This window comes from Bicyclus anynana, chromosome 18 (assembly GCF_947172395.1).
Source record: "Bicyclus anynana chromosome 18, ilBicAnyn1.1, whole genome shotgun sequence".
In the NCBI taxonomy this organism is placed as follows: Eukaryota; Metazoa; Arthropoda; class Insecta; order Lepidoptera; family Nymphalidae; genus Bicyclus; species Bicyclus anynana.
The window spans coordinates 14,514,292-14,537,508 of NC_069100.1; the positions used below are offsets into that span (position 1 = coordinate 14,514,292).

At 35.0% G+C, this 23,217-nt stretch overlaps 1 protein-coding gene across 1 annotated transcript; it reads left to right on the forward strand.

Moving 5' to 3' along the window:
- The first annotated feature begins 496 nt into the window (after positions 1-496).
- Positions 497-20,822, forward strand: LOC112052346 (pro-neuropeptide Y-like). Its single transcript, XM_024091385.2, has 3 exons — positions 497-570; positions 19,026-19,194; positions 20,119-20,822. Exons 2-3 carry the CDS (start codon positions 19,028-19,030, stop codon positions 20,231-20,233), a joined length of 282 nt encoding a protein of 93 aa, XP_023947153.1. The 5' UTR covers positions 497-570; positions 19,026-19,027; the 3' UTR covers positions 20,234-20,822.
- Positions 20,823-23,217: the final 2,395 nt, after the last annotated feature.

Sequence of the window (23,217 nt, forward strand, 5' to 3'; positions counted from 1 at the left end):
CAATAACAACGACGTTGCCATGGAAACGAGCGATGTCCCATCGCTGTAACTATACAGAATGCAGAGGCTGGATCAATTAAGAAAATCGGCTCAACCGGGGACTAAGGAACTGCGCCACAGAGGCTGTCAAAGTGATGGTAAGTGATGACGCAATCTTAAACGGAAGGCGGTTAACTAGGCTGTCAATGGTTAAAACAAATGAAACAAAAGTTTGTACAACATTATGTTATTTACAAATAAATATAAGCTTTTCTATCATTTACGTAATGCTTTTTGATGTAAAAGATTTATCAATAGATTAAGTTGAAAACTTAGAAATAGTGTTATCACCAAGACGAGAAATAGAGTCACCAGAAATTGGATTGTATGTATTTGTCTTTAAAATAAAGAATAATAAATGTAAAAAAAAAAAAACAACCGACTCCACGCCGCCGCTGTGCCGCGCCGCCCACCTGTAACGCGGCAGTTTTCAAACCGGCTGCAGTCATAAAAGCGCCTCACTCGCGGCGAGCAGAGCACTCCTTCAGCGACGCACTCTGCAGAACATAGCGGTACACCGAATAGACCCAGGTGAGTGATAATTCAAATTTTAAATCAACCAAAAAAAAAAAACGTAGAAAGTTTATGAATTCGACGCGTTTTTAACCGACTTCAAAAAAGGAGGAGGTTCTCAATTCCGCGTGTGTGTATTTTTTTTATGTTTGTCACCTCATACCTTCGTAATTTATTAAACAACTAGCGGACGCCCGCGACTGCGTCCGCGTGGAATTCAGTTTTTCACAAATCCCGCGGGAACTGTGATTTTTTTCGCGATAAAAAGTAGTTTATGTGTTTATCCAGGCTATAATCTATTTTTCAAATTTGAGCTAATTCGGTTTAGTAGTCGCGACGTGAAAGAGTAACAAACATTCATACCATCAAAATCATCAGTTTTTTGCCAATCTCGAGAATATATGGATTATTTCGGGGCTAAGAGTAACCTATGTGTTAATCCAGAGTGAAATCTATTACCATTTTAAATTTCAGCCAAATCGGGTTAGTAGTTGCGGCGTTAAAAAGTAACAAACATACAAACTTTCGCATTAATAATATTAGTAGGATTTTGAAAATTCTTTTTTGTTTGAAAGAGATAGAGAGAAGACACTTCCAGATTGGTCCCATTTAATTTTCATGAAAATCGGCTTAGTAGTTTTGTGTTAAAATCAGAATAACTGAAATACTTTATAGTCGGTGCGATTTTTATGTTAACATAAAAATCAAAACACGCATAACTTTTTACTGAATGGCACCGCTTTCACAGTGATCAGTAGATAGAAAATTATATAATGTTATTTTTCGATTTTTATTATCGTTATCGTCGGTTATATATTTTTAAATATTTTATTGAATAAAATTACGATATCTATTAATTTATTGAATTAAAATATGTTACATTTGAAAAATAAGTCTTACAAAAAGCTCGAAGTAGTTTATTTTTAGTCATACAATATGTTTTTGTTATATTATCTCCAAGGAATAAGGCAGCATTTCTATAAAAGCTTCCAAGCTTATTGACTTTTTCCAACATTTCCAATTTACTGTAGTCTATGTAAAACAAAAATCAGATCTTTGAAATATTAATTACAGCAGCTACAGACTTTAAACCTGATAAGTAGACGGAAATTTTTGAAAAATCCGGAAAAAAATATAACTTGGTCATCATAGAGATTCTTTCATTACTATTCAGTTCATTTTAGATAATTAGGTGGTGTTTCTACCATTTGCGTTTTATCCATTAATTACGGGAAACCCTGTATAATTATAGTACATCATGATAAAAAAAATGATATACGTGCGGTAAGTTGAAAATTACAGCCGAGGCGATATTGCAGCTCGAGCCAGAGGCGAGAGCTATAGTAAGGAAGCAGGGGCTGTAATTTCGTTTTATAACACATCTGCGAGGAAACACTTTGAACACACTTTCTGAAAATTAATTTGCATCTTTGCCATTTTGATACGCTTGTCATTTGACAGATTTTTTTTAGACAAATGCACCAAAAACAGCCAGTGTATCACTAATAAAGTAAATTAATATTTTTGTGTTTCAGATACAGATAAATGGCTAACATTTATTGTCAAAATTATTAAAATGAAAGAATTAAATGTTTTTTTTTTATATTTTAACTCACAAAGTTAATTTTATTGACATAAAAACTCTTTGCCAAGATTTAAAAAAGTACCATTCGTTAGATAGATTGGTGAAGCGATACTTTACGAGCAAATGTGTTATAAATAATTATACATAACATAAATAGATAGTCCTCGACTTGGTGAGCGATTCTTTACATCATTTTCCCCTTTTTACCGGCACTAACACCTTGTGGGTGGCTAAGCTGCGCTACCAGGCTTTTATATATTTTTCAATTTATGCATTATTAAAACAACAAATAGGTAATTCATTTTCTTTACTATTTCTTTGCTATTATATTCACTAGTGAACAAGTGCATTTTAGGTAAAAACTTTTTATCCTTTTCCTATAAAAACGGTTGAGGTGTCATTTTATTCAAAAATCGCAAAAGTTATAAACAACTAGTAGATGCCGCGCGGATTCACCCGCGTGGTTCCCGTTCCCGTAGGAATACGACGATAATATATAACCTATAGCCTTCCTCGACAAATGGGCTATCTAACACTGAAAGATTTTTTCAAATCGGACCAGTAGTTCCTGAGATTAGCGCGTTCAATCAAACAAACGGACAAACAAACTCTTCAGCTTTATAATATTAGTATAGCTTAACTAAAAATATAAAGAGGTTTGGATTTTTACTTTTATCTCAAAAACTGTTCAACATATTTCAATTTCAGATTTTTAACCGACTTCAAAAAGGAGGAGGTTCTCAATTCGGTCGGTATTTTTTTTTTTTTTGATAAAACTATTATCGAAAAAGTTTTGACTAAAGAAGCACTTCTTGACCAGAGTCCGCGAAAACCGACGAATCCATCAAGCCTCGATTTGACGGCCTCCGTGGCGCAGTGGTATGCGCGGTGGATTTACATGACGGAGGTCCTGGGTTCGATCCCCGGCTGGACCGATTGAGGTTTTCTTAATTGGTCCAGGTCTGGCTGGTGGGAGGCTTTAACCGCGGCTAGTTATCATCCTACCGACAAAGACGTACCGCCAAGCAATTTAGCGTTCCGGTAATGTCGTGTAGAAACCGAAAGGATTGTGGATTTTCTTCCTCCTCCTAAAAAGTTAGCTCGATTCCATCTTATATTAGGTAAGATTGTAGTCAAGGGTTTACTTGTAAAGAATAAAAAAAAGCGAATCCTCCATAATCCTCTAAGGTTGTTATTAACGGGCCATAGTAAAGTCATCATCTCCTGAGGATGCTCCGGTTTCAGCTGACGCCCCGCGAAAAATGATTTTAAACGTCATCCCATCTTAACTTTTATTTGAAATTTTAAAGTATTTAACAACTAATTAAAACTTCTATTTAACCAAAATAATCCTATAGGGGTGATAAAATCTAAACTTGATATAAGAAATATTTTTGATGTTTTACCCACAGATTAAAGAATAACAGGCAGATAGAGCATGCAGGGATGCAGCCAATCCAAACACAAATTCGAAATACACGAAGTGGCGTCTTATGTTTTTAAATATTTTAAAAACTGTTCACAAAAACTAAAATAGTATGATGGAATATTTATTTTTATAGGTAATTAATACCTAATTATTGATTATTAGTATATTGTGTTATCAATTTACGTAATTATTGTTAGTATTAAATCTTGAAATACAAATTATGAAAAATGTTTGTATACGCGGATATCAAGACGCGTGATTGTTTTTTTATGGGTTTCACCGAACTCACCGCACTGCTTGTATAGACTCATTCTGTATCATTCTTTATTCTGTGATTGTACCGAAAAGTCGAAAAGGCTATAATTAGAAGTGGGTACGACAATAGTCCAGGGGGTGGGGATTAAATCCATGCTCTCGGTGTTGGTCCGACTTTTATACCGTGAGAGAATTTCATTCCTGGGTTCGATACCCAGCTGGGCCGGATGAGTTCTTAATTGGTCCAGGTCTGGCTGGTGGGAGGCTTCGGCCGTGGTTAGTTACCACCCTACCGACTATGACGTACCGCCAAGCGATTTAGCATTCCGGTACGATGTCGTGTAGAAACCGAAAGGAGTGTGGATTTCATCCTACTTTTAACAAGTTAGCCTGCTTCCATCTTAGATTGCATCATCACTTCTCATCAGATGAGACTGTAGTCAAGGGCTAACTTGTAGATAATTAAAAAAAGCTCAAAGTAATAAAATCAAATAAAATCGAATCAAATCAAAATTCATTTACTTCAATTAAGCTTAGTTTGCAAGCATTTTCGAACGTCCAGTATTTAATAATATTTGATAATGGTGATAATAATTTGTAGAAAACTTAAAATTAAAGGGGGTTCCAAACGCGCCTTGGTCCGAGAGGAGCCCACAATAAACTCAGCTAATAATTACTATTACTTAGCCTAAAAATCACTATACCAAAATTCATTAATGACGGTTGAGAAGTTTATTCTTCATTTCATTGTTGATTTGTAGCGAAACTAATGGACCGATTAAAAAAACTCTCTCACAAATGGAAAGCTACATTATCAGTGAGTAACGTAAGCTACATTTTATCCTCGTATTCTTACGGAAATGGGAACTACGCGTGTGAAACCGGAGGAAGTTCGCTAGCATATTACTTTTTAGTATGAGACATAGGTATATGGAAGATGTATACAGGGTGCTCGGCAGTATTTGCCATAACTTCAAGGTGTTGACGAGTCCACTTATTGGAGCCGAACAGCTTTTTTTTTTTTTTTTTTACAAGTTAGCCCTTGACTACAATCTCACCTGATGGTAAGTGATGATGCAGTCTAAGATGGAAGCGGGCTTACTTGTTTGGCGGAGGATGAAAATCCACACCCCTTTCGGTTTCTACACGGCATCGTACCGGAACACTAAATCGCTTGGCGGTACGTCTTTGCCGGTAGGGTGGTAACTAGCCATGGCCGAAGCCTCCCACCAGCCAGACCTAGACCAATTAAGAAAACCTCATTCGGCCCAGCCGGGGATCGAACCCAGGACCTCCGTTTTGTAAATCCACCGCGCAAACCACTGCGCCACGGAGGCCGTCAAGTAATATATGTTTAACTAAAAAACTAATATAACTTGCTTAACTAATATATGTTTAACTAAAAAATAAAAACTTTTTATGTCTACATACAAAGTAATTCAAATAACATAATCCATGTAACACACGCCTTTATCTATCCTTGCATTTTAAAATACGTAAAATTTGGCTATGTCATAATTATAAGGATGACTTATAAGTTTGGTCAAAAGTCAAAATTCATTTATTTCAATTAGGCTTACTTTACAAGCTCTTTTGAAAGGTCAAGATTATGTCATAATTTAATTTAATTTAATGGTGGTAATAATAGTCGAAAACTTAAAACTAAAGTTACGAGGGTTCCAAACGCGCCTTGGTCCGAGAAGAGCCCACAATAAACTCAGCCAAGGTTTTTTTTTGTTTACCACCATTTTACAAACTTATTTAAAACTAAGCACACAGTCGTATATTACAGTTTAACGCCAAGCTTTTTTATCATTAATATAATCATTAACACTATAATAAGCCTTACCCAAAAGCTTGCGTTTAATAAACACTTTGAACTTTTTGAGAGACATTCCAGTAGCTTCATGTGGTAGTTTATTATAAAAAAGTATAAGGACCACATTTTAAGATCTATTTACAAAAGAAATAATATTATTTACCCCGAAAATATTAATTTTAGAACACATGTTCCTTAAACATTTTTAATTAATTTTCGGTATTGAATATAACCTTGGGGCTTCTTAACTCTGGAGTTATGGGATATACTCCCTACAACCCTGTATATATTTATAACTAGCGGACGCCCGCGATTTCGGCCGCGTGAAACTCGATGTAAACTTTCAACTACCCCTATCCTACCCCTAACCTACCCCTACCTACCCATACACTACACCTACGTTTCTGGTTGATTAGTTACACCTTGCGTCCGAAAAACCCAAATATCTTACGGAACCCTATTTTTTTCCAAAATAAAATTAAGCCTATGTTACTTGCGGATAATGTAGCTTTCGAATGGTGAAAGAATTTTTAAAATCGGTCCAGTAGTTTTTGAGCCTATTCATTACAAACAAACAAAAATACAAACAAAGTCTTCCTCTTTATAATATTAGTATAGATATATATGACGTACAGACACTCGTTTCGTACTGTTTTATCACACCCGCGTGGCCGCGAACTAATTAGCGGGACTTCTTTGAGATCAGGTGAGTTTGAAACTTGCCGTTTTAACTTCTGAAAGTGTTTTCCGAATGGGCGGTTTATCAAGGCGGTTTAAATTTTCACGGAGCTTTTTTCATGTTTTAAAAGCTTTATGGAACGTGTGCTTTTTTTGTGAAGATTTTTTGATCGTTTGATCGTAAATATTTTTTTAGGTAATTGTATATATTATATTATTATATTGACCAGCAGGCTCCTCCTCATATCATGATAACCCGTTTCCATCTTAAACTGCATTATCACTTACCATCAGATGAGATTGTAGTCAAGGGCTAAGTTGTAAAGAATAAAAAATAGGCTAACTCACTATTTTTGACTAGTTAACGTAGTTAAAGTTAGTTTTTAGTTACTAGTCCTTTTACGAAATTGAGATAATCTGGTGGATATCTCATAGTTGAACATAGATTTTGTTAACTTATTGGATGTTTGTTTTATTAGGTTGAAAATAAAGACCAAAATAGTGTATAGGTCAGCTGATAAAAATCCCTCTAAGTATGGGTTGAAAAGTAAATGAACTACCTAACATTTTCTTCAATTAGCAAATCTTATTTGCAACGAAGCAGACGAATGCAAACAATTACGAATTTGTCCGCGAAAAATCGGTTTTCCATTTTCTTAATTTCCAATTAATTATACGTTACCATTTTTTTTATACCCAGGCACTTGTTGAATAATATTTTTATGAACTTATTGAAATAAATATTTAATTACAACATTCTAATTAGGATAAAAAATATCGTCTTCTGGATGTCACGAAAATGTCAAGACCACTTGTGCTTTGATGAAGAGAATTCGAGAATACAAGCACTTATTAATGTTAAGGGGTAGTTAAGACTTTAAATCTATTTTTTTAATATGTTTCCATTTTTTTTCAAGTTGTTTGGTCAGGCAAAGATTGGTAATATTAATCCTATGTTTCATAATCATTCATCATTCATTCATTGATATTCCATATTCAGCTCACTGTTGAGCTCGAGTCTCCACTCAGAATGAGAGTGGTTAGGCCTTAGTCCATCACGCTGGCCAAATGCGAATCGGCATATTTCACATACATACAGAATTGAGAAAATTCTCACATAGGTTTTCCGTCACCGTTTGAAACATGTGATATTTAATATCTTAAAATGCACATAACTGAAAAGTTGGAGGTGCATGCCCCGGACCGGATTCGAACCCACACCCTCCGGAATCGGAGAGATCATATCCACTGGGCTATCACGGCTCTACCGTGAGGAAACCTGCATACCTACCAGAAAATTTTCTTAATTCTCTGCGTGTGTGAAGTCTGCCAATCCGCATTGGGCCAACGCGGTGGACTATTGGCCTAACCCCTCTGAGAGTCCACCACCGCGTTGGTGGATCATCATCATCATCATCATAATCAACTGATTATGATGATGATGATGATTATGGAAAATCATGTTCCCAAATTTTCAAAACTAAAATTCGGTAAAAAGCATATTGCTGTTATTACATGTTAATAAAAATGAAGTAGCCTTAAGTAGGTATAGGTAAGGTAGCATACGGCATCTTTTGATGTTTAAAGAAAACCCATTAATGTTGAGAACTTTCCAAGTAGGTAAAAGAGCAGAGACATTTGACACTACTCTATCTGCCTCATGTGATGAAGAATGTCGATTTGTTTCGTAAATTTATTGACTTCACATAATTAGGTAACTTCATAATTGTTTTCCTTTCGTAAATACTTATAAATAACCTAATAAGTACCAAATAACTTTTATCCTAACTTTAAGAGTGATATTTTCATAATTCTACCGAGATATTATTATCTTTATATATTTTAATCCTCCTACCCTCCCCTCCTTCTAAATAGCGAAATCCGTTTATAACCGGACTTCTAAAAACTATAACTTCTATATTTTTTTTCTTTGTTCTTTCCCACGGGGAAAAGGCAAAGGTATTACTTTAAATATGACAACCTTCCTGCCAAACGGCGGATCCAAATAGGCTGATGACATCCAAACATTTTTATCAAAAAACACAAGAAAATTTTAAAGACATGTGCTTTGTTAGCGCTTGTCGAATTTTACTTTACCATTACAACCAATGATAATTTTATACTATAGATAGGTTACTTCCCTACAAAATCACCGCAAAAAGTGATCCGACTTTAGCGACTCCACTAAGCGCACACATGTACAATCTTGTGTTTATATCCATTATATATTTATCTATACATAGTTTTTACACTCGACATTGTAGACAATATTTAGGTATTATTTGTTTAAATAACGTTCGTTGTTTAATTAGCGTGTAAATGAAATTAGTTAAATTTTCCACATTTGTTCGCCTCAGTTTTGATTCGCTAGTGTCCCATCTATAGTATAAAAGTTTAAAAACTATAACCCGACTACGTAAAAGGGCTCTAAAAAGAACGAAACAAGAAAATATTTCAGATTGAAATAGAGAAATGCATAGGAACAAAAATGGTCACGGTAGAGCCGTGGTCACTAACAACACATAGTGATTATCTCGGTTTAATTTTTTTCGAGGTTAGAATCGTCGTTATCGACCCATATACGGCTCACTGCTGAGCCCGAGTCTCCTCTCAGAATGAGAGGAGTTAGGCCAATAGTCCACCACGCTGGCCCAATGCGGATTGGCAGATTTCACACACCCAGAGCCGCGATAGCCCAGTGGATATGACCTCTGCCTCCGATTCCGGAGGGTGTGGATTCGAATCCGGGTCGGGGCATGCACCTCCAACTTTTCAGTTGTGTGCATTTTAAGAAATTAAATATCACGAGTCTCAAACGGTGAAGGAAAACATCGTGAGGAAACCTGCATACCAGAGAGGTTAGAATATGAGGTTTAAATTCTGTCATATAATTTTTTTTATAAAATTTATATAGCCTATGTCTCAATTTGAATTATTATGAATCTTTTGACACCTCATTTATTAAAATAGGTTCTGTAGTTTAGGCACTACGGTGGAACACATACATACATATATAGACTGCCAAAATCATTACCCTTCCTTTTGGCTTCGCCGTAGTCGGGTAAAAATATCATTGATTACACCAACCAAAGCCGTCTTCCCAAAATAGATGATCTTTATTGGCCAACTTAAGTAAAGAGTTTTGTATTAGTATTTAATTTTAATCTGTTTATGTAACCCTAATGGTCTACAAGTAATTTAATGGTGAAATAATGATCAAAGCAAAGGATGTTGTACGTAAAACGTTTTAAAATTAACCCATTGTACTTCGTAAAAGCTATGAAGATTTATTATTTGAAAGAGTTCGCTTACAAACGGTGGTTATAAAGATATTTACTTAGGTAAAGTCTTTTTCAGTTTATTAGTAGGGGCGGCATGCTAAATTTGCAGTTACTCGAGCGTCATGGGGACCGATTACATTTGGTAGATTAAATTATAGGAAGAACAAATAGTTACTTTTTTCGCTTTTAGCGATGGGGAATAAAACTACAGTATATATATAGTTCCTGAGATTAGCGCGTTCAACCAAACAAACAAACTCTTCAGCTTTATGTTATTTTATAGATTTCGAAAAGTGTGAAAAACTAACAATTAGGTGTTAGCGTAACAAACATTTGCATTTACATATTAGTATCAAGGATTGAGCATTTAATACCTACTATTAAAGTCACTACAAATAAACAAACTATAACGTTTATAAATGTTTTAAAACTTCTGGTAAACTAAGCCTTGAAGTAAAAGTACGCCTTTCACTTCGAATTATGCGTAGGTAGAAAAATTCGCGCTAGAAGTTTGTACAAATTTTCAACAATCAATAAAATTGGAATTAACGACATTTCGTATAAATTGTAAGCCAAGCTTCCGAGTTGAGTACATTTTAATTTCAATTAGCTAATAAATCCATAATAAATATTTCAAATACAAAATCAAGCCAATTTGTAAGCCTCAATCAACGGAAATTCAAAATGTCTGCTCTAATTCGTAGTTTGAATTTTAAAGGCCAGTGTTGCAAGTCAAAGGGATTCAAACCGCGTCGGATATTGTTTTTACGCCTGGCAACATTCTAATAAGATACGTGAGAAACAAGATGGCGTCTGCGGCGAACAGCTGAATGTCTTTTGCACGTACAAAGTTTCATAATTCCCTTTTGCAACGCTTTAGTTATGTAAATTGGGTATTTGCGATACATTAAACGTATGCGGAGGTTTAAAAATGAATATTGTCATCGAGTTAAAGTTAAAGCTCAGAGTCCGTGGGCCCTGGAACAAACGTTTATTCATGGCCTCATTCTGCTTAAACCAGTCAACTGTTCATGGCGAATCCACAGAGTAACCAGAATCTTTTCAAACTGCGTGCTAAAGCCGGTGCAACCCACAAAAAAACAAAAGTCACGCGTCTCCTTGATTTCTGCATATAGAAACTTTTTTCATAATTTGTATTTCAAAATTATACTAGCAACAATTACGTAAATTATAATAATAAAAAAATACTCCATCTTATTTCTCTAGTTTTTGAGAACAGTTTTTAAAATATTTAAAAACATAAGACGCCATTTTTCTTGATTATTATTAAAAATTACTGATGCGACGGTTCGTATCGTACTGACAAGAAAACGTATTCGTTTTTGAATTTCGTATCCGTGACGGGTGCGACACCGTCATGTTCCGTACGCTACATCTGTATATTATTGATTAATCTGTGGGCGAATCGGACATTATAACGTAGCACTAAGCGTAGCATTCAAGGAGGAAAATATGTAGCACTAGCTAACCATGGTGGTGAGGCATTGTCCTTCCAGCCTCCTTCTAGCTTCCTTCGTTGCACCCTTAACAAATATTATGTTCACTGAAAATTGACGAAAAATTGTTGAAAAAAATAGGTATTAATCGATATATCGATGGTAATAAGCGTCCGATAATAAAAATAAAAATTGTCTTTGATTATTTTTTACTTGGTTGTTGAATCACCCGAATATGTATTTTAAAGGCGAAAGTTTGTGTGTAAGAGTGTAAGTATGTTTGTTCTTCCTATATGTCGTAACTACTAAAACGATTTGGTTGAAATTTTAAATGAGAATAGATTTGGATTGTGAAAATATAATATGAATGGAAATAGAAAACTTAGGTTAATTTTTATCACGGAAAAGTCCATGGTTATAAAGCTGAAGAGTTTGTTTGTTTGATTGATTGAACGCGCTAATCTCAGGAACTACTGGTCCGATTTGAAAAATTCTTTCAGTGTTAGATAGCCCATTTATCGAGGAAGGCTATATGCTATATATTATCCCAGTACTCCTACAGGAAGGGGGACCACGCAGGTGAAACCGCGCGGCTCAGCTTGGGATATTTACTCAGAGGCATAATTATCTGCCCACTTTAATATACTAGCGTCATAATAAAGAGGTCGGATAATTGTGCCTCTGAGTATAGATATCTACGATAGTGATCAAAAGGTGCCGGCCGATGCCCACAATTTACGTAGGCCTCATGTTCTGAGTTTATCTCCTACTTGCCAGTTTAAAACAATAGTCATTTTGTCGTAAAGTTAGGCTGTCTCTAAATCAGACGGCAATTAATTTAACGTTAACTCGGCAATTAACTCGGATGATTTAAAAGTGATTTAAAGGTATTACCATACGTTCACCTTTCAATGGCAACACCAACCTGTATCCGTAGTAGAAATTACTATACTTTTGACTACGACATTTTAATCTATAGACATGTTACGTGCCTACAAAATCACCGCAAAAAGTGAGCCGAATTAAGCTACTCCACTGAGCACACACATGAATAATTTTGTGTTTAATTCCATTATATATTTATGTATATACAGTTTTTAAAGTTTCTAAACAACTCAACAATGACAACTCGACATTGTATAAGTATACTAGCTGACGCCGCACGGTTTCACCCGCGTGGTTCCCGTTCTCGTAGGAATACTGGGATATTATAGTACCTGAGATTAGCGCGTTCAATCTAACAAACAAACAAACAAACTCTTCAGCTTTATAATATTAGTATAGATTTTTGTATCATTTGTATAAATAACTTTCGTTGTTTACTATGCGACACGGTTAAATGCGGTCAATTAGTTTTTGTTAAGTTCAGTTTTGACGCGCTAGTGACATATCTCTATTATAAAATCTTTGATTTTAGATGTACATATTAAAAAACTGAAAGCCAGAAACAAGTGAACAAAACTTGCTTGACGTAATGGCACAGATAACCCATAAACCATCATGATGGACCGCGTGTTCGTCCATTCAATCCAAGGCTTAATTTAAAATTATAATTTGGGTGTATTCAAATCTCAAAAAAATACGACATATTTTTTACTATCTAAAATAACGACAATAAGCATTTTAAAATCTTTTAAAGAAAGTGTCAACTAGCCTATTGTAGAGAGAATTATGCAGCTTTTGCTGCACCCAATAGGGATGATGACAGTTTTTTAAATTGTATATAAATTAAGAGTACGCTGATAGTAAAGCAATTTTGTAAAAGTAACAGGGTATCTGCGATCATTACTTTCGGAGCTACAAGGATATAAATGTCAGATTTGCGGCGCTGCCGCGGATCCCTGAAAAACGCCCCATACAAAATGGTACAAACTAATGACGTAAATAATGATCGTTAGATTTGTATGAGTGTTCAAACAAAATTACTAATATCTTTGCTATTTGTGCGTTTATGTCTATAGTTGAAATATTAAAAAATGTCACATTGAATGTAAGGAAGCTACTTGTATGGATTTTCATCTAATTACGATAAAAGAATTTTAATAGATTTTGAAATTTTATAATCTTATTTATTTTGCAAATATGCAGACAATCTTTGCTTTTTATGAATAAATTAGTTAACAATGACCCTATTTACTCGAATGTATCATAAAAATCAATATATTCAAACCTAGTCATCATCCCCATTGTAGCGCTCTTCTACAGCGTAGATAGTTGCCGCTACAACAAACGTAGAGTCTACGACGAAATAAATGAATGAAATTGCCCATACTGTGCCCACCACCCACACTTTCGCGAACAACGCCGTTTATTAACCGAGTCTGATAATTATTTTTTTGTTGGAAAAGAGATGTTTCGAGGGTAGTACTATGACAAGGAAACCAGGATCGGATGATGGAATCCTGGAGAAATTGATCGAGGGGAACTTTCGATAATCGGAGAGGTGGTCAGTGCGTTTCTTAATTTTAAACACTGTTCTTTCGGGAACTTAGGTCAGTCTTTAGGTTATAACAAAAAAGCTAGTTCAGGAGTACCTATCACTATAAATATAAAATAAAAAAAAATCATAAAAAAGTTTAACCGACTTCAGAATCAGAAAATAAACTAAAATGTGAAAAATAACATCGTACCTTCTGATCACTTTGAAGGCGGTGCCAAGCCAGTGACGTATTAATTATTATCCAGAGGGGTAACAGCCCCAGTGTATTTGTTATAATTATTTTATTTATTTAAAATTTAGATTTAAAAAGACATAAATGCTTGTTTTGTTAACGTGGAGAAAATGACTGAATTCCAGGTAGGTATTTTAAAATCAACTTCACTATTTATTATTTCTACAAACTACGTCATTAGCGAATACATAACAACGCTTATGATCTTCCTACACTGTAGCATAGGTACCTTTGATCTAAACATAGTAACAATCACATGTGTAAAGAGGCTCAAATCACTAGAAAATAGTGTTGTGCCAGTGTTAGGTGTCGATAGTTCCAACTCCTTTTGTTAGAAATGGAAAGTTTTAAAACAAGATCTTGCTTAATGATTATATGATGTTAATTCATACCCGTTTGTACTTTATCCCATCTATACTAATATTATAAAGCTGAAGAGTTTGTTTGTTTGTTTGTTTGATTGAACGCGCTAATCTCAGAAACTACTGGTCCGATTGGAAAAATTCTTTCAGTGTTAGATAGCCCATTTATCGAGGAAGGCTATAGGCTATATATTATTATCCCCGTATTCCTACGGGAACGGCAACCACATGGGTGAAACCGCGCGGCGTCAGTTAATATTGTATATATCACCATACAGATTTTCAGACCCTTTCTTTTGATGGTCCTGTAATGTATCAATTTTTAACATGAATATTCAAAATTAACGTAGTATCTAGTAAATCGATTACAGTTAATTTCACATTTACACAAAATAGATCCGAGTGTTAAATAAATTTTACATACTATATAAATTAATTGTTGTCAATATCTTTCATTGATATTTCTACCAAAACAGTCAGTTGAGTTTTAAAGGCAAATTAATTAAAAACTTGTAAAAGATATGAACCCAAAGGTTTGACCTTTGGGTTCATTACATGGAATGTTAAGAAATTCGTCTGCAAACAATACTCGTACTATCGATATTTTCGATATTATTATCTTGCGCATCACTAGTTCAGTTGTTGAAGGCTTGTAATTTTCCCCTCATGGATTTATTGAAAAGCGAACATGTACCACTACCACGTACAAAATACTTTCCTCATTTCTGCGCCATTTTATATTTTCTTTCAATAGAAACGAAACAACCCTTATTATGCATAATGCTTCATTATTTTATAATTGGTTGAGAAACTTTCGATAATTTTGAACAAAATAAAAATAAATAAAATAAAAATAAATAAAAAAATTGGGACACAATTCGCTATTATTCGAAATATTACATTACTAATACTGAGAACCAAAATCTGAGAGATTAATCTTTATTTATATGTAACTACCTATCAGCTCAGATTGAAGACGTGATAGTCCAGTGGATATAGCCTCTGCCTCCGATTCCGGGGGTGTAAGTTCGAATCCCGTCCGGGGCATGGGCAACCTTTTCAGTTATGTGCATTTTATCAAATTATTTAATTAATCATTTCAATTCAGTGGAATGCGCGGTGGATTTACAAGACGGAGGTCCTGGGTTCGATCCCCGGCTGGGCCGATTGTGGTTTTCTTAATTGGTCGTGGTCTGGCTGGTGGGAGGCTTAGGCCGTGGCTAGTTACCACCCTACTGACAAAGAGGTAACCGCCAAGCGATGTAGCGTTCCGGTACAATGTCGTGTAGAAACCGAAAGGAGTGTGGATTTTCATCCTCCTCCTAACAAGTTAGCCCGTTTCCATCTTAAACTGCATCATCACTTACCATCAGGTGAGATTGTAGTCAAGGGCTAACTTGTAAAGAATAAAAAAAAGCGGAAAACTTGTGTGGTAAGACAGGTCATAAAAAAATCATAAAATTGATGAATTTTCTTATAGAAAATTTGCTTAAACTACTCATATTTCCCTCCCAAAGCAAAGCTAATTTGATAGAGCGATAACAGCTAATAATATCAAAACAAAGTGCAAGGTATTGCAGCCATATTTCATTATACCAACTAATATTGTAAGGCCATTATTGCATCGTAAATCAAGAGCCGGTAAATTGTGTTGGATAGTGTACTGTACTAGCCTTTTACTTTTTCTTGTGTCAGGTACTTATGGCCCATAGACAATGTTTTATTTTTTTAACTAAGTGTCATAATTATATTACAACAATCAAATACTTAAATGTTAGAGTTTGGCTAAAGTAGAGACTAAAATCGTCTGCCAAATTAAAAAAATACATTTAAACAGATTAAAAATTGTGCGTTTTCATAATTTGTTTAAATTATTTTTTTGTTTGTGAATACATTACTACCTATACTATAAGTATTAAATTCAGTTATTCCAATATTTGCACTATAATTATGAGAATTTACTCCGATTTTTAAAAAAAATTTGGCGGGGGATTTCAGTCTTTACTTTCATTAGCCAAACTCTATCAGCGTTGTTTACTTAGGTTTTAGTTCAGTCTTATATTATTTTATTTATTATTCTACAAAATACATATTGAAATTAAGCCTAACCATAAAACAACACAAAACACAGTTGGTTTTACTGTGATCTGGCTATTATAATATATTATACGAGTACAATATTAAAAAAACAAACAAAAATAGAAAAAAAAGCATTAGCGGGTACTATTTGACTGTCGTTTCTGTGTATTTTTACAAGAATTAGAAACTTCTTATTATTCTTTAATATATACGACTAATATGCTATATTACGGTCTTTTAGCGTTAGAAAACAATACACTAACATAAATAAATTTAAAGCAAGTGAACTTAAGTATCAAACGTATAAGAAACTATATTTTTAAACGTCTGAATAGACAGGGTCATCGATCTCTAAATATGGCACAATAAAAAAAACAGGCTGTATGATCGATAGATCTTTGCCTGTCTGATGAGAACAAACTCATTTAAAATAAAAACAAAATGCTTTTTCCATCTGTAAAGACGTCTTACAGTTGTGGTTTCCAAATTTGAAATGTTTATAGTATCCAACCGTAAAATAAATAAAAATAAGCTCTAATGTAAAATTTATACCATAATCCCCAATTTAAATTATCAACAAGTGGAATAAAGTTTTAAATGAAAGTTATAAAACAATATCGGCACTTAAAAACAGAATTATAAAACTAATGAGTGCACACCATAAACGCATTATACAAATTAGTTTGTCCTTTGTCGGTTCGCGCGGGAAAGAGCTTTCTAAACAACATGGCGGACGCTTCAAACTGTTCCATTGGTCAAACACTTTAATTAGCATTTATTATAATGTGATTTGATTAATTTGATTTATCAAATTGGTTGTAGATATGTTGTTATAACATTTGAATTGTCATCATCATTATCAACCCATATTCGGCTCACTGCTGAGCTCGAGTCTCCTGTCAGAATGAGAGAGGTTAGGCCAATAGTCCACCACACTGGCCCAATGCGGATTGGCAGACTTCACACACGCAGAGATTTAAGTTAATTCTCTGCTTTTTTGCTTCACCGTTTGAGACACGTGATATTTAATTTCTTAAAATGCTGTGTGAATGTTGTTGAAAAGTTGGAAAAGGTTGAAAAGTTCGAACCCACACCCTCCGGAATCGGAGGAGGAAAATTACTGATGCGACGCTTCGTTTCGTACTGACTCAAGAATGTACCTATTAGTTTTTGTATTTTGTATTTGAAACGGCCACGTACGCTCTATCTGCCTATTATTCTTTAATCTGTGGGTATAGGTAACATTCAAAAATAACTATTAGTTTTTTTATAATATATAATCCTTATTTTAATGATATAGGGAACATTCACAAATGCATGTTTTACCTACATAATCGATACTTTTTATCGTATCGATAGTAGAAATCCCTGAATCGGATTTTAATTGCATAATCCATATAAGAATGGATTCGGTCCCTTTGTAATTTCATCGGTTATCTACACACGGGGCTTCAATGCGGATCCGCCTCCTTGATTATGATAAATTGTGTAGGAATTATTATCTCGTTGACATTTTGTTTTTTTTTTCTATAAACAATATTTATTTATATTATTTTTGAGCGAGAGTCTGTGATGGCCACGCTTTCTTCATTTCGTATGATCTGAAAGTTTGTCACAACTTAATAGGTCCATGGTTTGTCATCCATGAACTTACTAATTAGTCTTTACAAGCAGCGCAGTGAACAAAAACCCATAAAAAAATGAAATAAAAAATGTCACGTCTCCTTGAAATCCGCTTATACAAACTTTTTTCTTAATTTGTATTTCAGGAAGTAACACTAACAATAATTACGTAAATTAATATCATAATAGAGTAATAATCAATAATTACCTTTAAAAAATTCTCCATCTTATTTTTTTAGTTTTTATTAACATCATAAGACGCCATTTTTCTTGAATAATGTTGGAAATTACTGATGCGCCTTTCGTGTCGTACTGACCCGAGAATGTATTAATTTTTAAATTTGTATTTTGGTTTCCTTCATCCGTGCCGAGTTCCGTCCGGTCTATCTGTCTATTATTCTTTAATCTGTGGTAGCAGGTAACAAAGCTTCAGAAAAAATATTTTCCTACATTTTTTGTAGTGAAACTTACGCACGCTCGACTTGGAGAGTAAGCTGGTTAGTGCGTTACAAAAATTCGGCGAGGCGAACAGACATTGAGAAGGAGAGCTAAGTTTTACTTCACTCGTCTGGTCTAAAGCACACTTATTTGTTTATTTATTTAGAGATGCCAACAACATTTATGCACACAAAATAATTAACTTAATGTGATATAGGTAACAGTATAAGATATCTACTAGAAATACAGATTTTCAACATAAATATCAATAACTGGCTTGTATAGACAAAGAAAGGGTACTTAGAATATAAACAGAACAAAACACACTATAAAACTACAAATACCTATTAAAAAAAAATATAAAGAGACACAAAGTTTTAGCAGACTCAGTGGTTACAAAAATAAGAAAACTATATAAATATCGGACAAAGGTTATGATTCACAAGATTTGTCAGGACAACTTAATTAACAAATCAAACTGTAACCAATATAAGACCCTAGAATGGCAGAGAATGACCTTGAGTGAAGTCACGCACTTGTGAACGATGTGTGTAGGGTTAAAGGCGCCTTTGACAGATATCTAACACTCCCCTTTTCCACTCAAGTCACTCTCCCAAGTCACCCATAAAGAATTACACAACAAGAGATGTGGACGGCTCGAACGCCACGAGCACACTGAACTGAAGCCGTCCGTACTGCAAGTCGTTGCAACGCGGCGATAACAAAAGAGCAACTTAATAGTAAAGTAAAGTACTTAGGTATATTTTATATCAACAAAGGTGTTCCTTTTCGCAGCCATGCGTGTCCTACTGTCCGCCATGTTGTTGCTGTCGGCCATGTTGTCGTGCGCGGCGCAGGCGCAGTACCCGCGCCCGCGCCGCCCCGAGCGGTTCGACACGGCGGAACAAATCTCCAACTACTTGAAGGAGCTGCAGGAGTACTACTCGGTGCATGGCAGAGGACGGTGAGCATATTCATGTATAGAAACACTTGCAGTACCCCACGCATAGTTTCCATTCCCATGCGAATGTGGGATTAACATAGCCCATTTTACTCCTTGATAATATAGCTTTCTATATTTAAAAGGATTTTTAAAATCAGTCCAGTAACTTCAGAGCGTATGAGCAAACAATAAAATATTTTCAAGTGTCAGCATAGCGCCATCCTGTCAACAGTCAACAGTCGGGACCTATTAAATAATGTAGAAGAAAATCTTTCTATCCAATATCTAAGGTCCCGACTGTTTTCTAATTGCTTTCTACACTTCTGACTGAGCTTGTTTTATTTCTTTTCAGTTTTTTTATACTTTAAGCAGTCGGGTTTTTTTATTTGTTTAATTAATTTATTTATTTGAGAGGCGTTTTAGACGTGAATATTTCTAAGTAGATATTTAATGTCCGATATGTGAACTTTCCACAAATGGTACCTACCAGCAGGCTAATTCACTATCTTTGACGTATGTAAATTGACATTTATACGAAATTGAGATTTTATGTAAACATATGTCATCCGATGCTTACTGGTGGATATTATACAGTAGGTAAATGACATTTTGCAAATGATTTAATGTTTATTTTAAAAGGTTGATAATAAAGACCAAAATAGTGAATAGGTCAGCAGGTCCCACATCGGGCGCCAGTGTGTATGTCTGTATTATATATTGTTAAGCTATGATATTCTTATGTATTACTACTACTTGCCACAAGATGGCACTCTCAGAAACTTGCGATAACCGATGATGGTTCCTTTCGGAGTTTTCTAATGGCCTTTTAGTTAGTAAACTCGTCGCTCGTGCGCTGTATCGGCCTGTTATTTATTTAATCTGTGATAATAAAATAATAAAAATGGAGGAACTCGTAACATGATACATGTTTTTATTTTATTCTAGGTACGGAAAACGACAGATGCACATAGCCGATTCGTCCATAGTCTTCAAGGAGATGCCTTTCTTCGACGAAGCCCACAACGACGACGCCATTTTCAAAAACCTCGGCTACAAGTAAATCGGAAACCAATCTTAACATCGCAGACAAAATAAAAACAGTATAACGTCCCTGTATTATTTATTTATGATAGATATGAAATAAAAATACGTTGTGAACAATTGTTTTGACAGTCAATCTTTTATTTCGTACAACGGTTTTTTTTTTAATATTCGAATCTTCCAAGATTGCCTCATTTGCATGACGCGCGTTTGATTCATTAGCTTTTAAACCAACAACATGGAGAAGAATTTTCCAAGATTCGAATTTTAAAAATTAATCTGTGGTTTAAAAATAAATTGTTTATCTGTGCCATTTTTTTAATGATTCTGCATTATGTTTTTATTATTTTAAATTTAGAATACCTTTGAATATCACAACGTATTTCCTAGTCAATTGCATGCCAAATGTAGTCAATTAACTTACTTTTAAATTAAAATCCCAAAAATAAATTTCGGGCTGGGTGAAAGTTCTTTTTGGGATTTTGTGGCCTAAGTTACTCTGTTCGATTAATTTATTTAAGTACTTAATTTATGTTTTTATATTATTTTTGTTATTCTCTGTAGTATTATTAATAAATAGTATTTCTGAATTGCAATACTGACAGTGATTTGATTGTTTTATTCTCTTCATTAAGAAAAAATCCTTAAAATATTGCAGGCGATATATTTTTTGCTAGGATGGAATAAGAATGTCTAGGTACTTAATTATTAAATTCCCTTTATTGGTCCCACTTTGTAAAGCTTTGTAACTGGAAGATACTGAGTTCGATTTCCAGTTATCTTCTTCTCCTAATTATGCTGCACATTACACTAGCGGACGTCCGCGACTTCGTTCGCCCTTAGACCTCTTTAATCCTCCCTAAAATCCTTTCTAAGTGGACATCATCATTATCAACCCATATTCGCCTCACTGCTGAGCTCGAGTCTCCTCTCAGAATGAGAGGGGTTAGGCCAATAGTCCACCACGCTGGCTCAATGCGGATTGGCAGACTTCAGACAATTTAAGAAAATTATCTGGTATGCAGGTTTCCTCACGATGTTTTTACTTCACTGTTTGAGACACGTGATATTTAATTTCTTAAAATACACACAACTGAAAAGTTGGTGGTGCATGCCCCGGACCGGATTCGAACCCACACCCTCCGAAATCAGAGGTAGCGGTCATATCCACTGGGCTATCACGGCTACCTAAGTGGATGTCTCCTAATAAACACTATAAACTAACTTCCTACTAAAGGGGAATGCCCACCGACCCATACAACGTCGGCTCAGGGAACCCAGGTATACCCCCGTATAAAAGTATATGGAGACGATAATATGATGTATAAATAAGGATCTGATTAAATAATTTACACAGTAAAAGTTTGTTTCTTGAAGGAAAACACATTTTTTTATCATTTTTCTTGTTAAAAAAATACGTCAGGGTTTTAAATTGGTGAAGTAACATTTAAAGCTGTAATATGTTTGTATTATTTACAAGCATAACAAACAATAAAACTAACAAAAACAACAATCATAAGTAGTGAAAAAATGTCATAAACTCAGGCTGTATGGTTAACGATCGTTGCTTGTCTCCGTTAGGGACAAATAAAAGATGTACTACAAATGTCGTAAATAGTTGAGTAAACTTCTTTTGACAAAGTAATGATTTTATTGTTAAACTAGCGGACGCCCGCGACTTCGTCCGCGTGAAAGTCGTTGTAAACTTTCAACTACCCCTATCCTACCCTACCCCTATCCTACCCCTACCCTACCCTACACCTGCCCTACCCCTACCCTACCCTACCCCTACTCTACCCCACCCCTACCCCTACCCTACCCCTACCCTACTCATTAAGGCTGCACTTCTTTATTTATTCCTCCCACCGCGAGTCGCGTCGAGCGCGGCAACCGTTACACAAAAATAATCCTTAAAGTCCTTCGAGCATGAATAATTAGTATTCACGCGCGATGGCTTAGCGTATTTCATGTATAACTTTGGTGTTTCTTTACCGATTTTTATGATTCTTTTTTTATTGAATAGGTAATGGAATGTTAACTTTCTTATTAGGGATGAGTGATGAGTGTTATAAACATAAGAGTAGACAAATATAATTAGAAAGCTCCGAACTGCTAAGCTATCGGGAGTTACACGTGTTATTGTGAGTCAACCATAAAAGATAGACACATATATGCTGTTGTGTTTTTATAGATAATTTTAAGGAAAACATTTCCGTCATACATGATTTCTAAGTAACTTTAACCATTAAGGCTGTACACGCGACGGAAGCTTAAAAAATTGAGTAACTTCTCCCGTTTTCTCAACATTTCTCTTCACTGCTCTGCTCCTATTGATAGTAGCGTAATGAAAAGTCTACTATAACCTGCCTAGGAGTATGTTGAATAATTGTACCAAGTTTCGTTAAAATCCGTCCAGTAGTTTTTGTTTCTATAAAGAACATACAGACAGACAGACAGACAGACAAAAATCTTACTGATTGCATTTTTGGCATCAGTATCGATCACTAATCACCCCCTGATAGTTATTTTGGAAATATATTTCGTGTACAGAATTGACATCTCTACAGATTTATTATAAGTATAGATATCAAGATTTTTAGATATAAGTAAATTGTCGGGTGGAAATAGTAGGCCATGGCTGGAGATGGGCAATCCCTTTTTAACTTTGTACATCAAGCGTAATTAGTAACCTTTCGCTTTTTATATGCATCGTCGTCATCAACCCATATTCGGCTCACTGCTGAGCTCGAGTCTCCTCTCAGAATGAGAGGGGTTAGGCCAATAGTTCACCACGTTGGCCCAATACGGATTGGCAGACTTCACACACGCAGAGAATTAAGATAATTCTCTGGTATGCAGGTTTCCTCACGATGTTTTCCTTCACCGATTGAGACACGTGATATTTAATTTCTTAAAATGCACACAACTGACAAGTTGGAGGTGCAGTCCCCGGACCGGATTCGAACCCACACCCTCCAGAATTGGAGGCAGAGGTCATATCCA